Here is a 16,337-nt window from a genome sequence, read left to right as displayed (position 1 = left end):
GCACTGTGTGACCCCACATCATCACACCAGTAGGGGAAAGTGTGTCCTCCACATCATCACACCAGCAGGGGGCAGTGTGTGACCCCACATCATCACACCAGCAGGGGGCACTGTGTGACCCCACATCATCACACCAGCAGGGGGCAGTGTGTCCTCCCCACATAATCCCACCTGCAGTGGGCTGTGTGTTCACCACATCATCACACCAGTGGGGGGTAGGGGCAGTTTGTCCCCCTACATCACACCAGCAGGAGGCAGTGCCCCCCCCCCCCCCCCCCCCACGTCATCACAAAAACCAACAGCCTCTAGCCTTTCCCTCAGCTAAGAAGACGTCTCATCTCAATGTAATTACCAATGGAACTTTTGATCCCATCAGACACAGATTGACAGATATGTAAGCAATCTACCTGCGGAAACCCAGTGACCTTTTAGGAATGCAATGAAGATCCTCGCCTGGAATGCAGACCTGCAGCAATGCACATTATTCTCAATCTTTCATTCCCATAAATAAAACCTTATATCCTATCACATACAGCATAGTATACTATACTATACATACTATACTATACATACTGTACTATACAAACTATACTATACATACTATACTATACATACTATACTATACATACTGTACTATACATACTGTACTATACATACTATACATACTGTACTATACATACTGTACTATACATACTGTACTATACATACTGTAAGAGGTTTGTTTTCTAAGGTCGATATTTCTCACACATTGTACATGGTATTAAAGATAAAAAGTACGGATTTCGAAAAAAAACATAAAAGACCACCGCCCAAGTGCCCTGAAGGGGTTAAAAGCGTATTTATTAAAACTCCCACTCATGATCTATAAGTGATGTCTTGGACATTTGTAGTTTGTTAACCAGAGAGGAACAAGCCTCCGGTTAAACAATAATTGACACAAATATTTGTGAACATTCGGGTATCGGTTTACACTTCAACCAGGCAAACAGAAGCCGATTGGTTCCGAGTCTTTTTACCATAGCCGTCCCCCCGGCCAGGCCCCCTCCACACACATCCACTGCCAGAAACCGCTAGCTGCCAGTTTACAGCTGCGGTTCCAGATCGAAGAATGGCGCAGAACTACGGTGGGACGATGAAGGTATGACTGACCCTATATATATATATATGGTAAAGTGTATGCTTCTGCTTATGCCCCTTATATTGTATTTAAATGGTGTAGAAAATGGCATTAGCACCTGTTGTTTATGGCTCGCCGCAGTAGGATGACATCAGAGAGGTTTCTTTAAAAATGGAGATTTATTGCTTCTTCTTCAGTAATGAAAGTTACAGAATTGAATAAAAGTGAGTATCAGAGAAATGTCCTTAGTGTCTAGTGTCCATAGTTCATATGAGAGTCCTTTGAAGTGAAGGGTTTGTCTTACGAATTGTCACGAGCTTCAAGCAGCTGTTGCTTCACTCAAGCATCTTGGATGACATCCCTTCCGTCACTCTTCCATCATGGATTCCTCATGCGACACAAACTTCTCCTTGAAGGCCCTGGATCCTTCTTGTGACATAGGGCTCACAGGCCTGATCCAACCTTCCTCCATCTTGGTGACTACCATTTATATAGGGTTCATGGCTCACAGTCAATGTCATGTGTGGGTGTGTTTATTATCATTGAGTGTGTGTATCTGCACATATATGACCATAACAAATATAGCTCATCTTCTCTATGTAACGTTTCTCAATATAGATATTACTGTGTTGCTTATGTAGCTATTCCCAACTTATACACGTCTCCCTAGTGTTCAGTGAATAGAATATATTATGTCAGTATTACAATTACTTTATACAGTGAATAGTGTTGTGCTATTATGGTGAGGTCAGTAGTATATATGACTTATATTATATCATACCAAGATATTGTTCATTATAAAACACATCATATTTAACAAATAGGTGCTGCCACTTAAAATAATTTAAAAAAAAAAAAAAAACTACGTTTTAGAGACGTCTGAAAAGTTTTGTGCACCCTAAGGCTATGTTCACACTGTATTTTTTAAGCAAAACCAGGAGTGAATAAAAAAAAACAAAAAAAAACAACAAAACAGGCTATTTTCACACTGTTGAAATCGAGTGGATGACCGTCATTTAACGGGAAATAACAGACGTTACTTCAAAACAATGTCGGTTGTTTTAAAATAATGGGGGTTAAATGACGGCCATCCACTCGATTTCTATAGTGTGAACATAGCCTTTGTTTTTTTAATCCACTCCTGATTTTGGTTGAAAAATACCGTGCAAAAATCCTGTGTGTGAACATAGCCTTAAGAACGTTTCCTCCCAGCTCTGTGCCTCGTAAACGAGACAGAAGCCCCATGTAAGTCTATCGGGATGGGGGACGTGTTTAGCCAGAGGCTTCTACCATCGAAGTCTAAATGATCAAAACATCTTGGCACATCAAAAGTTTTTTTTTTTTTTTTAAAGTGACAGGTAGACTTTAAAAACCTTTGGCACGCAGCCTAGAATTCCTTTTAATGTAAAATGTAATTGAAGTGCACATTTTTGTATTGTCACATGTCAGCAGGTAGACCGCCCACACACAGACAGATTGAGGGGGGAACAGACTGCTAGAAATCATTTATTGTTATGTAATAAGCTCCAGCTAGTGTATGGAGTAATTGTCTCTATTATAATATGGCCCTCTTTTAGCCTTTCCCTGGTCTCTCTCTTTTCCCTACATGTTTCGGCCACCTGTACTACGGCCTCCTCAGGGGGTCCAGGTCTTATTAAGCGATCAACGATTTCTCGTTCGGTCGTTAATCGTTAACTGCTTTTCAACCGAATGATTATCGCTTAGATTCAAACGACTTAACGATAATCTGAACGATAATCGTCCCTTGGAATAGGGCCCTTAAAGTCTACTCGTACGCCAGTCTTGATAAATCCCCCCCCACCCCATTGACTTTAAAGGAGCTGAGCTGCAATACCAGATGCAACCACTGAACAGGAGTGGTGCTGTTTGTGAAATATGGCAGATATTTGGTATTGCATTATGGGTTAATAATTATTTTATAACTCCTATTATATCCTGTTTCTCTTTCAGGACTCAGGGGTGGAATTTGTACAGACGGGTTATGGAAAGAACGCAGTAAAAGTTCTTCAGATCAAGAGAGACGGCAAGCAGCATTATATAAAGGAGATCGAGGCCTCCGTTCAACTCTCCTTAAAGTCAAAAAAAGATTACTTAGAGGGGGACAACAGCGACATCATCCCCACAGACACCATAAAAAATACCGTCTATGCCCTGGCCAAACTGAAAGGGGTAATTATTATTATAAAGGATTTTATAAAGATTTTTTTTATTATTTTTATTTTCATAGCAGTAGAAAGGCTTGTTTTTTGTGGGACAGTTTTTTTGTTTTTTTTTATTACATCTACTATACAATGTATTCAGGAACTATTGGTATTAGTTTTAAAACATATATTTAGTTCCCCTTAATAGCACTAAGATGTGTCAGCTGGAGTTAATGGGCACCATCATTATAAATGGTGAGTAAGGGTGGTATTACACAGGCCGATGGGGACCCGGTAATACCTGTAAACGAGCGCTGATCCGCTATATCGTCGCTCGTTTACTGGGCCTATTACACGGCCTGATAATCGTTTAACAAGGGCTGCAAGGACATTGTTACCGATGTCCTTGCAGCCCTTGCTTAACTGTATACATTACCTATCCATGGTCCAGGGCTGCTCCTGCTCCTCTTCTCCCTGGGTCCCGTGCGCTGCAGCTTCAGCCAATCACAGGCCGGGACCGCCATGGCCTGTGATTGGCTGAGTGGCCTGTCAGCTGACAGGCCACTCTGAAGCTGGAGCGCGCGGGACCATGGATAGGTAAAGTATATTGTCAGTCGCTGGCTGCGCACCGCTATTACACGTATGCGCGGTCGGCGCCCGACAAATATAGGTTCAAACCTATATGAACGATCAGCCAATGATCGTTGTCATCGGCTGATCGTTTTATTTATTACACGGAACGTTGTATTTATTACACGGAACGATAATCGGCCGAATCGGCCCAATTGGGCCGATTATCGCTCCGTATAATAGTACCCTAAAGGTCTCATTGCTGACACATCACTGATCAGGAGAAGTGCACAGTAGTGCGCTTCTCTCCCCAGCTCAGTGATCTCTCTTTAGGCAGCCCCATTATAAGTCTATAGGACTGCCTGGACAGAGATGTGTGCTGCTCATAATTTGTTCTCCTGATCAGTGGGAGGTCTCAGCAGTGAGACCCCTGCTGATCAAAACTTTTGACTTGTCCCTGTTACGTGTCAAAAGTTTTTTTTTTGTGACACATTTACCAGCCAGCATCTATCATTTATAGACCCCCTCCATACTCTCTAACCCGACTTTGGATGTACATGTATGTGAAACTTAGGGATGGGTTAAATATATGCTATGATTCTCTGGTGGCAGCCACCGCGCTCAGCATCTATAATGCTGAATCTAACCACATGGAGGTCATTGTCCCTTAGCTTCTATTAAAGGGGTAGTTCCCCCCAAAAAAAAATTCTTTCCAATCAACTGGTGTCAGAAAGTGCCAGAGCTTTGTAATTTACTTCTTTTACAAAATCTCAAATCTTCTAGTACTTTTCAGCTACTGTATGTCCTGCAGGAAGTGGTGTATTCTTTCCAGTCTGGAGAGCAGGAGAGGTTTTTTTTTTTTATAAGGGATTTGCTACTGCTCATGGAGAGAGGGGGCAGCAGAGAGCACTGTGTCAGACTGGAAAGAATACACCACTTCCTGCAGGACATACTGCAGCTGATAAGTACTGGAGACCTGGAGATTTTCACATAAAATTTTATTTCACAGATAAAAACCATTGAAGATTTCTCTCTGGAACTTTGCAATCACTTCCTCACATCATTCAGCCATGTCACACAAGCTAAAACATATATCGAAGAAGCCCCCTGGAAACGCTTCGAAAAGGTATTCCTACAGTATATCATAAGTTACCTATGTGATTGTCACCTTTTCCACTGTCCTTACAGTGGCCAAAGCTCCATATTTCTGATACAGAGCACAAAATCTTCTGCAGAGACTCAGTATTCTGCACAGGATTTAAAACTTTGTTAGAAAAATGTAAAAATAAATCACCAAACATCTAAAAACAAAACAAAAACAAACATGGACGCTTCCTTTAAAAAAAAGCACCACTATTGTCTTCATTCTAATGTGGGGTTTGTGGCTCAGTTCCATTGAAGTGAATGAAGACGAATTGTAATACCATACACAACCTAAGGACAGGGGTGGCGCTGTTCTTGCAGGAAAGTAGCTGTGCTTTTTCAAACCCTGGATAATCCCTTTCTTGTCCATGTATCTTTTTGTTCTCCGTTTTAGAATGGAGTCCAACACGTTCATGCGTTTCTCTACACATCCGAGGGCATCCACTACTGTGAGGTAGAACAGAAGCGAGGAGGTATGTGCGGACATATTACGCCGAAAGGCTTCTTAAAGGAGAACTCCACCAATAATGCTAACTAAAATGGAAGCCAGTTGGTGTAAGATCATGGTGGACCTCTGTTTGTGGTAGGATCTCTGTCTGTATACTATGGGTATGTGGTTTCTGCAGGTCAGCCCGTACTTCACAGTGGAATCAAAGATCTCCGAGTCCTGAAGACGACACAGTCCGGGTTCGAAGGTTTTCTAAAAGACCGATTCACGACACTCCAGGAAGTGAGAGATCGCTGCTTCTCAACCCTGGTCAACTGCAGATGGAAGTACGGCAACTATAAGGGAGTCAACTTTGATTCCATATGGTAAGTGACCTTGTGGGCGGTAAGATGGGGTCACTCATAGCACATAGCCTTACATTGGTGGAGCCAAAACACAGGACTAACTAGATAAGGACCCAGCCAAAGCCGCCATGGCCACATACCCCCATACATACATAGTCCTGCCTCACCATGTAGCATACTCACTTTCTCCTGTATTCTCCTCCATTATGTGATACAGACCCCAACACGTCACCAGCTCCTAGGACCTTCATGTGTGAGGCAGGATGAGAATGGGGGCTCTGAGAGTCCCTGGTATCCTATAACCATTAGGGATCCTAGGCCCTCATACATCCTCTACTGTATATAGATTATATGAAACATCTATTTCATGACTATGTTCTTGTCTCTGTAGGAGAACTGTAAAAGAAATTGTACTCGACAAATTTGCTGGTCCGTACGACAAAGGCGAATATTCTCCATCGGTCCAGAAGACTCTGTATGACATCCAGGTGCTGAGCCTGAGCACCGTCCCTGAGGTAGAGCAGAGTCTTGTAGACAGGATAGCGGTGTTTTTTTTTTTCACTTTTTTTATTTTGTATAGTTGTGGGTTGAATTTAGTCATGGTGATGATGTAGCGTCCATTTTATGTATCTTATGATCACCAGTAAACTACACTTGGGCCATGATGGTACTCCCTGGTGTATGTTGTATATGGTTCTATGAGGGTTCTCCCTGGTGTATGTCGTATATGGTACCATGACGGTTCTCCCTGGTATATGTCGTATATGGTACCATGACGGTTCTCCCTGGTATATGTCGTATATGGTACCATGACAGTACTACCTAGTCCTAGTATATGTCGTATATGGTACCATGACGGTACTCCCTGCTATATTTCATATATGGTACCATGCCGGTTCTACCTGGTATATTTTGTATATGGTACCCTGGTGGTACTCCCTGGTATATGTCGTATATGGTACCATGACGGTTCTCCCTGGTGTATGTTGTATATGGTACCATGACGGTTCTCCCTGGTATATGTCGTATATGGTACCACGATAGTACTACCTAGTCCTAGTATATGTCGTATATGGTACCATGACGGTACTCCCTGCTATATTTCATATATGGTACCATGCCGGTTCTACCTGGTATATTTTGTATATGGTACCCTGGTGGTACTCCCTGGTGTATGTTGTATATGGTACCATGATGGTACTCCCTGGTATATGTATTATATGGTACCATGACGGTACTCCCTGGTATATTTCGTATATTACTGTACTCCCTGGTATATGTTGTCTTCCCTTTTTGACAGGATGCTCTTTCATACCCTAATGTTATTGCCTTTAACTGGCATCATGGGAGTTGTAGTTTTTCCACAGGTCGGAGAACATTCATACAGAGGATGCTGTAGATTTAAAAAAAAACAAAAAAAAAAAACCTGCAGAGCCCTCTAGAAATGGCACAGTTTTTTTTTTTTACCTTATGTTAATGGTATTTTGCATACAATAACGGCCGTATTAGATAGCTCATCACTATAGTAAATGAGCGCTGATCTGCTACATGGGCGGTCATTTACTGAGCCTATCACACGTCTCGATTATTGTGCAGCAAGGGCTATATATATATATATATATATATATATATATATATATATATATATGTATATATAGATATAGAGAGAGAGAGAGAGAGAGAGAGAGAGAGAGAGCGATGTCTGTGCAGCCTTGCTCTAAAAGTTCATATGTTACCTGACCACGCTCCCCATTGTCTTCCTGTCTTCTCCACGCTCGCTGCAGCCGCTGGTGTAACTTCACAGTCGCTCTCTCAAGTGACAGGCTGCTCAGCCAATCACTGGCTGCGGTGGTCCCATCCCGGCCAGTGATTGACTGAACACCTTGTCACTTCTGAGGCTGCTCTGAAGCTGCACCAGCGGCTGCGAAGAGAAGACAGGTAGCTACCAGGGAGTAGGCAGAGGTAAAGTTTGAACTCTATTATTTTCTTTACACATTCGGCCGTGCATCACTGTTACACATAGCGATGTGCGGTCGGCAGCCAATGATTTTAGGCCAGGACCAAAAGAAAAGATCAGCTGATCATTATCTTTATTACATGGAGCGATATTCTGATGAATCGGCCTGATTTGGCAGATTATCGTTCCATGTAATAGAGCCCTAAATCCATTCCCTGGTACTGTAATCTACCACATTAGACTGTGACCCCACATGCGTTTCTGTGTGATTTGCCCGTGTAGCGATGCAGTTACTGACAAGCAGTAGTGCGGACTACACCTGTAAAACAGTGCGGACTATAACTGTATCACAAAACTGCAGCCGTCTGTGGTAAATCACTCATCTTATTTCTGGCTGCACAATCCACCACTGCAACATGTGAACTCAGCCTCACAGGAGTGCGGTTTAGCCGAGTGCTGACTCTGTGTTTACTCAGCAGCTCTTCCCTATTTAAACTAAATGTTCCTGTACTTCTTTGCTTCCTCTTTCCATTGTTACATACAGCTCCATAAGAATATCTGGTGCCACCATTACAGCTCTATCTAACAGGGCTTCACCCAGAATCTGCCATACAATCCATCCCATAACCAAGGCCTTATTACACGGAGCGATTAAAGGGATTATCCAGCGCTACAAAAACATGGCCACTTTCCCTCTACTGTTGTCTCCAGTTTGGGTGGGGTTTTTAAAACTCAGTTCCATTGAAGTAAATGGAGCTTAATTGCAAACCACACCTGAACTGGAGACAACAGCAGGGGAAAAGTGGCCATGTTTTTGTAGCGCTGGATAACCCCTTTAATTGCGAAATCAGGCAAATATCTCCCAGTGTAATAGAGACAGGGATCAGCGAGCAAACGTTCACTTGTTGGCTGTTTGTTGTCTTTCAACCTTTCAAAAAGTCATCTGCATTGGCAACCGTGCATCTGTATAATATAGTGCTAATTAAAACAACGTCTGTGTGAACATCGCTAGTGATGCCTGATTATTGAGCCGTGCAATAGGCTAGCTCGCTTGTAGTGCGGGTCAGAACAACTAATACGGCCTTAAAGGGGAAGTCCCACCAAACAAAAAAAAGTCATACAGACTGTTCTAGGTGCAACATCATGTACCCGGTTTAGTGATTGCCTGCTCAGTCCATCAGTGACTGAGACTGAGCAGGCAATTGTTCAGCCTGACCTTGCCGGAGCTGGGTACGAAACCTACCCAGTTTCCGTCTGTAAAAAGGATCCGGAAGCGCTGCACTGGAGGCACAGGGGTGGGTGAGTTTACTTGTTTATTATTTTCTCGCAACCCCCCTACCTGTCTGCCAGACGTTTTTCAAGTTGCTGGGACTTTCTCTTTAAAGCAGTATTCCGGCTGGGAACCCTTTTTTTACAATGCCCGGGGAGGTGGTGGTTGATAACAATTACGCCTACTTACCTCCCCAGCTCCAGCACTGCTGCTCGCATCCTGCTGCTCCAGTCCCCCAGTCTCCGTCAACTTCCTGGTCTGAGATGAGATGAGATGTGATGTGGCGGGACTCCACTACAGCCTCTGAACGTCATGTCTGAAGTTTCGTCTCGGACAGAGTCCGGGGGGACTGGAGCAGCAAGGTGTAGGCGCCAGCGCTGGAGCCAGGGAGGTAAGTAGATGTAATCATTTTCACCCACCCCCGTCCTGAGCATTGTGAAAAAACAGGTCCCGGCTGGAGTACTGTCAGATTATACAATCCATCACATTATACTACTTACAGTAAGGGCCCTATTCCACCGGACGGTTATCGTTCAGATTATCGTTAAATCGTTCGAATCTAAACGATAATCGTTCGGTTGAAATGCAGTTAACGATTAAAGACCGAACGAGAAATCGTTGATCGCTTTATAAGACCTGGACCTATTTTTATCGTTGCTCGTTCGCAAATCGTTCGCATTGAATAAGACATCGTTTGGTCGTTCGCAGTAGATACGAACGCAATAGCGAATAAAAAGCGAAGAAAAACGATTGCAATTACAATCATAAGTAGCAATTATCGTTCCATGGAAATGACTGAACGTTTTCAGGTCTTTCGCAATAGCGGTCGTTTGAGATCGTTAATCGTTAACAATTATGCAAACGATAATCGTCCGGTGGAATAGGGCCCTAATGCCCCTATTCCACAAGTCGTTTGGAGGAGCAAACAAGCGCTATTAGCGTTCGTTTGCTCCTCGTTCCCCGCTCGCTGCCGCCACTATTTAACGCGGCGTCAGCGAGCGGGTGAGTGCGGGAGGGGCGGCGGGGAGCTGCTGGGAACATGTTGAAAAACAAGCGACTGCAACGATCAGCCGACATGAACGATGTCGGCTGATCGTTGCACTCTATTCCACGGGACGAATATCGTTCGTAGCGGCCGATATCGGCGGGAATACGAACGATATTGCTCCTCTAAACGACCCGTGGAATAGGGCCTTAACTATGCTGATTTGCTTTTCAGAATTGGTGGTCACCCAGGTTTTATAGAGGGCGATAAGTATAACCAAGAAACTGCTGAATTGACAAATGGCGCTGATAATAACACGACTATTCTATTCATTTCAGATTGAAGACATTGAAATTAAATTGCCGAACATACATTATTTTACCGTTGACATGAGCAAGTTTGGCCTGACCAACAATGATGAGGTAATGTGGACTTTTCTAGTAGACACATTTCGGGGCTATACTGCTTAAAAGTTGTCATATTGGATTGTATCTCTAGTCTTCCAGTACTTATCAGCTGCTGTATGCCCTGCAGGAAGTGGTGTATTCTTTCCAGTCTGACACAGCGCTCTCTGCTGCCACCTCTGTCCCATGTCAGGAACTGTCCAGAGCAGGAGAGGTTTTCTATGGGATTTGCTACAGCTCTGGACAGTTCCTGACATGGACAGAGGTGGCAGCAGAGAACACTGTGTCAAACTGGAATGTTTTAGCAAAAACCCAGACCTTGAAACCGAAGGGCCCTGCACACAGGCGTGGGTCATCGATATACGATCGCTGGGGGTTCCAATATACTACCATAAGGTGGATTCACATTACGGAATTCTCGCGGATAAACTCCGCGGAATTCCGTCGGCTGTCCGTGCACATGGCCGCGCGCCTTTCCGCCGGCTCCTCAGACACCATTCTATGGGCTGGCATATTCCGCTATCCGCCGAAAGAAGTGACATGTCCATTCTATGGAGTCAGCGGAAAGGCGCGCGGACATACTGCGGAATTTCGCTGAGTTTATCCGCGAGAATTCCTCAGTATGAACCCACCCATACATTGCAGCTGGTATTGCAGCTCGGTCTGATCACTACAGGGTAAAGACTATGCTGGCGGTATTATTATACAGAGGTGAGGGTCAGTATGGCAGGATGATGGATGAAAATTAGGAGTATGTCGTGTTTCCACAGATTCTGCTGCCCTTGGACAAACCTTATGGAAATATCACCGGGACTGTAAGGAGAAGAACATTATCCAAGTTGTGACTGGCCGGCAATGAAGATTATCATATGACCGGATTACTGGATTGGAGCCATCCAGATGAATAAAATAAATTCAACATCATCTGGTTCTGGTCCTTTGTGATCTGAAACCCGAACAGTGTCCAATAAATGTTATACAGTCAGATCGGGGGCTCCTGGTGGGTTCTAGGGCCCCAGCTCTCATACTAACAAGGGGCCCAGCTCTCATACTAACAAGGGGCCCAGCTCTCATACTAACAAGGGGCCCAACTCTCATACTAACAAGGGGCCCAGCTCTCACTCTGACAAGGGGCCCAGCTCTCATACTAACAAGGGGCCCAGCTCTCATACTAACAAGGGGCCCAGATCTCATACTAACAAGGGGCCCAGATCTCATCCTGACAGCTTATTGGAATTGGCGATGAGTAACAAGTATAGATGGCGCCATACATTTACCACAGTAAGAGCGCCAACACTACCAGCCAACATTATTGCTTTAGGCATAGCGGCTCTATAAGTGGCCTGCATCCGAGCCGTCATTATGGATAAACCTCCTCCACTCCAACTCAAAGGGGTCACACCTGAGGAAGAAGCCGGATCGGCTTAGAAACACGTCAGGTCTGAATAAATGCTATTTGCTGTTACCTGGCGGCTTTTGTTGTTGGATCTGCGTCCAGCACCGGTGAATTGGAGTGGAGGAGTGTTAGCTACATTAAGAATCCTGTGTGATTCCATGGGAACGGCTGCCTTCCATAACTTGTATGCGGTACTGAGTGTTGTGCCTCTCCCTTTGCACAACCCAGCCAGGTGAGCGCTTCTCTGCAGTCTCTGCCACCCTCACACAAAATGATTATTAGCCTTATTTGGCCGATTACCGGCCGATAATCGCTTTGTGTAGTAGCACATGTTGAAAGGCAACGATCAGCTGACATGGGCAATGTGAACTGCTTATGGTCTTTCAACATGTCGAAAGATCACAATCATGTCGGCGATGGTCTGCTGTACGTTGTCCCAAGTATTTGGAGCGGTGGCACCACTCACTTCAATGGAACACCAGGATGATTTAAGGCTCATTTGGACAGCCCCTCCAGCTCCTCCCCGCTCCATGTCTGTGAGTGTAATAGCACTGTCAAGAGGTGAGTGGCGATCAAGGGGAAAGCGAACGCTGGGCTGACAGGTCAGTGTTCGCTTCACCCAGAAAATTGTTCCGTGTAATTGTTCCACCCCTCTGTCCCTCCTCCCTACCCTCTTCATCATTAGGAATGCCACTGGAACATTTTCTCCTGTCTGAACATTGCACAGGTGCCTTAATGATCCAGCCCATTTTCAGTATTCACACAGCTGATGAATAGTAGGCAATCTGCATGGAGCATTCCTAATGATGAGGGGGGCGGGGAGGAGGGACAGAGAGGTTGTGCCAGCCTAAGGCATACACAATCTAAGCCCCGGCAGTTGGGCACGGGGCTGCCAGTTTAAAAAGTTTGTTTTTAGAACAATAACTGCATCACCTACCGACCCCAGGACAGATCTTGGATTAGAAGCAGCTATCTGACGGTACAAAGCGGTTTGGGGGGGTCAGATTGTGGGTACAGAGTCGCTTTAAGGCTTTGTTGCTGATCCCAGCCACGTAGTCTAAAGTTGGGATCTATCCCATAGAATAGCTGACCACCATTTCTCTTCATTCCCTCCTAGACACACACTCAGCTTACCTGAACATGCATGTGCCAGGAGGCCTCTATTCACATTATATCACAGGCATCAAACTTGCATCCTTCCAACTGTTGCAAAACTACAATTCCCATCATGCCTGGCTTTGGCATGATGGGAATTGTAGTTTTTCAACAGTTGGAGGGATGTGAGTTTGACATCCCTGCATTAGTCACCCAGCCTGTAACCTGTAAGGCCAGTTTTAGCAAAAATGTAAGAACTTTAGTCATGTCCATCTCTATGTATAGATCACCATATAGGTGTGTATGCATTTTTTTTTACTCTTTTTTTTTTTAATATATATTTATTCAATTTTCCAACAAAAAGATAGTAAGAACAATAAAGTCACATACAATATATACAGTGTCGACCAAGCAGTAATACAAAAGCACATTATTCGCCTTCGGAGTTGGACAGAATGGAATGAAAATAAGAACGACAAACTCCTATAACAGGTCACGTAACTGGCAGTCGCAAGGGGCCTAGCGACCCTGCGATATCCGCTTTACAGTACCATTCAGTATATCTGAACGGTTTTAACCAAGATCGACTATGGCTAAGTGGTCAAATGCGCAATAATAAATGTTTTCCATTTCTGGAAGAACTTTTTAACAGCCTTCTCTTTGTGTCTTTCTGTGTCAAGTCTGTCAATAGTCAAAAAAGGTCTTCATCTGCTCTATCACCATAGGTATATCAGGGGGGGAGGGAGACAACCAGTTAAAAAGGAGACAGCGTAAGGCCACCACTAGCACTACATGAACCAGTTGGGGGGTAGCGCACCGATCCTCACCGTCATCAGGGGGCGGGGTTGATGGAACAGGAGCACCTGCGGGGTGAGGGGGAGTCTGATCTTCCAGTGCGTATATACATATTCAGTTACCTGTTGCCAATATGCTTTGTGGACGGGCAGTTCCATACGCCGTGCCACAGGTTAGACAGGGGCAAGTGACACTTAAGGACATGCTACAATTCGATCTGGGAAGGAGGGGGAGGGTAGAATGTCAAACCATAGAGGGCGCAGTGGGCCAGCTTAAAGAATGATTCCCTCCACCTCTCATTAATGATGCATTTCCGGACAGTAGCCCACCCCGCCAAAATGGTATCTGCTATGTCAGTGTCTTGTGTCCATCGTACCCAAGTCTTAAAGAGCGAGGCTTTGTCAGGTCTTTTGGCCTGCGTCTCAGTTTCGAATCGCAGTATATAGGGAGGATATGGACGTTTTGTGCGACTCCGTGCCAATAATGTCATCCAGGCATGGAGATCAGCCTCCTTGGAAAGGTCTCCTAGTCTTGTTTTACAAAAATTTGAGGCCTGTCCCGCAAATAAAGACCACGCGGAGGGGAAGCCATATTTGATGCTAATTTCAGCAGGGGTCAACCACCTATGGCGCTCTCGGTCCATAAGGTCCCCTGCCACTCTGGGACCTCGGCGCGGCTCCCGCCGTAGCCAAGGGAAGGATTGTCCCTGGGGGAACTCCGGGTGACGCGCCAAGGGCATATTTTTAGATAAGAGGAAAGGCAGGCCAAAAGCCTTGCGGATCTCCTTCCATGACATAATCGTGTCTCTCAGCAAGGCAGAATGCTTGATGGCTTGGGGCAATTTGGCATAGGATGTGTGGAGAAGAGCTTTAACATCCCATGGTTGCGCATAGGATTGTTCAGGAGGGGTATTCGAAAAGAAGGAGGAGCCATGCATCCAGTCTAATATGTTTCGGAAAAGGCAGGCAAGATTATAGCTTCTTATATTCGGGAAGTTGAGTCCCCCCTCCGCTTTACAGAGCATCAGTTTTGGTGAGGGGCGATCCTAGGGCGCTTCCCTTTCCAAATAAACTTCGTAAACGCTCTGTTCAGGGCAGAGACGTCTTTGTGTTTAAGTAAAAGGGGAAGTGTCTGGAGGGGGTACAGCAAGCGGGAGAAACTAATCATTTTTATTAAATGACAGCGACCTGAGAGGGTTAGGGCAAATTCTCCCCATTTTTTTCAGTTCAGCAATTATTTTCTTGAAAAGAGGGACATAATTCATGGTATATAAAGTGTCCGTAGTCCTACCAACATGTAGGCCCAAATATTTCACGGAGGAGGGGGCAACCGCCACACCGAGTCGTCGGGCTTGCTCCTGCCAACCCGGCCTGGTCGTGCCAATAGGAAGGATTTCACTTTTCGCCACATTAATTTTATAGCCGAGAAAACTGCCAAAATACTTCAGAAAGTCCAGGATCCCCCGGGAGGTGTTCTACAGGGTTGCCCAGAAAAAGTAAAAGGTCATCAGCAAACATAGTGAGCTTGACCTCCTGGGCACCCACCTGAATCCCCTCGAAGACCGTCGACTGGGCGAGGTACCTGGCAAGAGGTTCAATGGCCAAATCAAAAAAGGAGAGGCGACAGGGGACAGCCCTGCCGCGTCCCCTTCTCCAATTGTATGGGAGCTGATAGGAGGCCCCGGGTGGAGATGCGTGCTGTAAGGTCAGAGTATAGGCCACCCAGGAAAGTGCGGAATGCCCCCGTGATGCCAAATCTGTCCAGCACCGAGCCCAGCCAGTCCCAGCGTACGTTGTCAAAAGAACTTCTCGGCGTCTAATGTGAGGATAGCTGGGCGTTCACCTGGCTGCGGTCGATGCTGGACCCGGTCAAGCACCATAACCACCTTCCTAATATTTGTCACCGCTGACCTGGTGCGCACAAAGCCCACCTGATGATCACCAACCAGGTCCGGTAACAGGTCCGCCAGTCCTATCTGCTAGAATTTTTGATATAAGCTTTATGTCCTGGTTGATCAGGGAGATCGGTCTATAAGACCCAGGATCTAAGGGGTCCTTCCCCGGCTTCGGGAGGACTTTGATGTGGGCCACTTAGCTGCAGTCGGGATAACCCCCGGTGCGCAATATACCTGTGGAAATACTCTGCCAGTACCGGGGATACTTGAGTAGTAAGTATTTTATAGAATTCCCCGGGTATCCATCCTGGCCGGGACTTGCATTATGCAGGGTTTTTATGGTCGCTGCGACCTCCTCCTCCGTGATATCTGCATTTAGACCATCCTCTGCTCTGGGATTCATGGAGGGAAGAGATAGCTTATCCATAAACCTAGTCCCTCGGGGCAATCCCCTGCTTCTGACGGTAAAGGCAGTATAGTGAGTCTTTCAATGTCGCTACAATTTCATGGGCAGCTTATGAGTCACCCCTGTGGGGTCCCTGCGTGCTAGTACACTGGGAGGGGGGGGTTCTTCCCTTTGCCAAGTCTAGCTAGCAATCTTCCCGCCTTATTCCCTTGCCGAATAGAGCCGATTCATCGGACTACGATGCATACTCTCCCTCCGGTCAGATCCCATATTTTCGAAAGCCGAGCGAGCATTCTCCATTCTAGCTTAGAATCTGAGGCAGGAGAGCCCCGAAAATTAAATACGCCTCAC

At 45.4% G+C, this 16,337-nt stretch overlaps 1 protein-coding gene across 1 annotated transcript; it reads left to right on the top strand.

The window, feature by feature from the left end:
* The first annotated feature begins 1,030 nt into the window (after nucleotides 1-1,030).
* On the top strand, nucleotides 1,031-11,324 carry LOC138775380 (uricase-like). Its single transcript, XM_069955924.1, has 8 exons — nucleotides 1,031-1,138; nucleotides 3,089-3,307; nucleotides 4,859-4,975; nucleotides 5,387-5,465; nucleotides 5,619-5,805; nucleotides 6,176-6,299; nucleotides 10,335-10,418; nucleotides 11,171-11,324. The coding sequence occupies exons 1-8, from the start codon at nucleotides 1,109-1,111 to the stop codon at nucleotides 11,243-11,245; spliced, it is 915 nt and encodes a 304-aa protein (XP_069812025.1). The 5' UTR covers nucleotides 1,031-1,108; the 3' UTR covers nucleotides 11,246-11,324.
* Nucleotides 11,325-16,337: the final 5,013 nt, after the last annotated feature.

Source organism: Dendropsophus ebraccatus, unplaced genomic scaffold (assembly GCF_027789765.1).
Source record: "Dendropsophus ebraccatus isolate aDenEbr1 unplaced genomic scaffold, aDenEbr1.pat pat_scaffold_1585_ctg1, whole genome shotgun sequence".
Lineage (NCBI taxonomy): Eukaryota > Metazoa > Chordata > Amphibia > Anura > Hylidae > Dendropsophus > Dendropsophus ebraccatus.
This window is presented reverse-complemented; position numbering and strand designations above follow the sequence as displayed.

Excerpts from the sequence above, each read along its gene's own strand:
- LOC138775380 (XM_069955924.1), top strand. The coding sequence starts at position 1,109 with ATGGCGCAGAACTACGGTGGGACGATGAAG. Across the intron at positions 1,139-3,088 it reads ACTACGGTGGGACGATGAAG|GACTCAGGGGTGGAATTTGT; the intron begins GTATGACTGACC and ends TTTCTCTTTCAG. Across the intron at positions 10,419-11,170 it reads GCCTGACCAACAATGATGAG|ATTCTGCTGCCCTTGGACAA; the intron begins GTAATGTGGACT and ends GTGTTTCCACAG.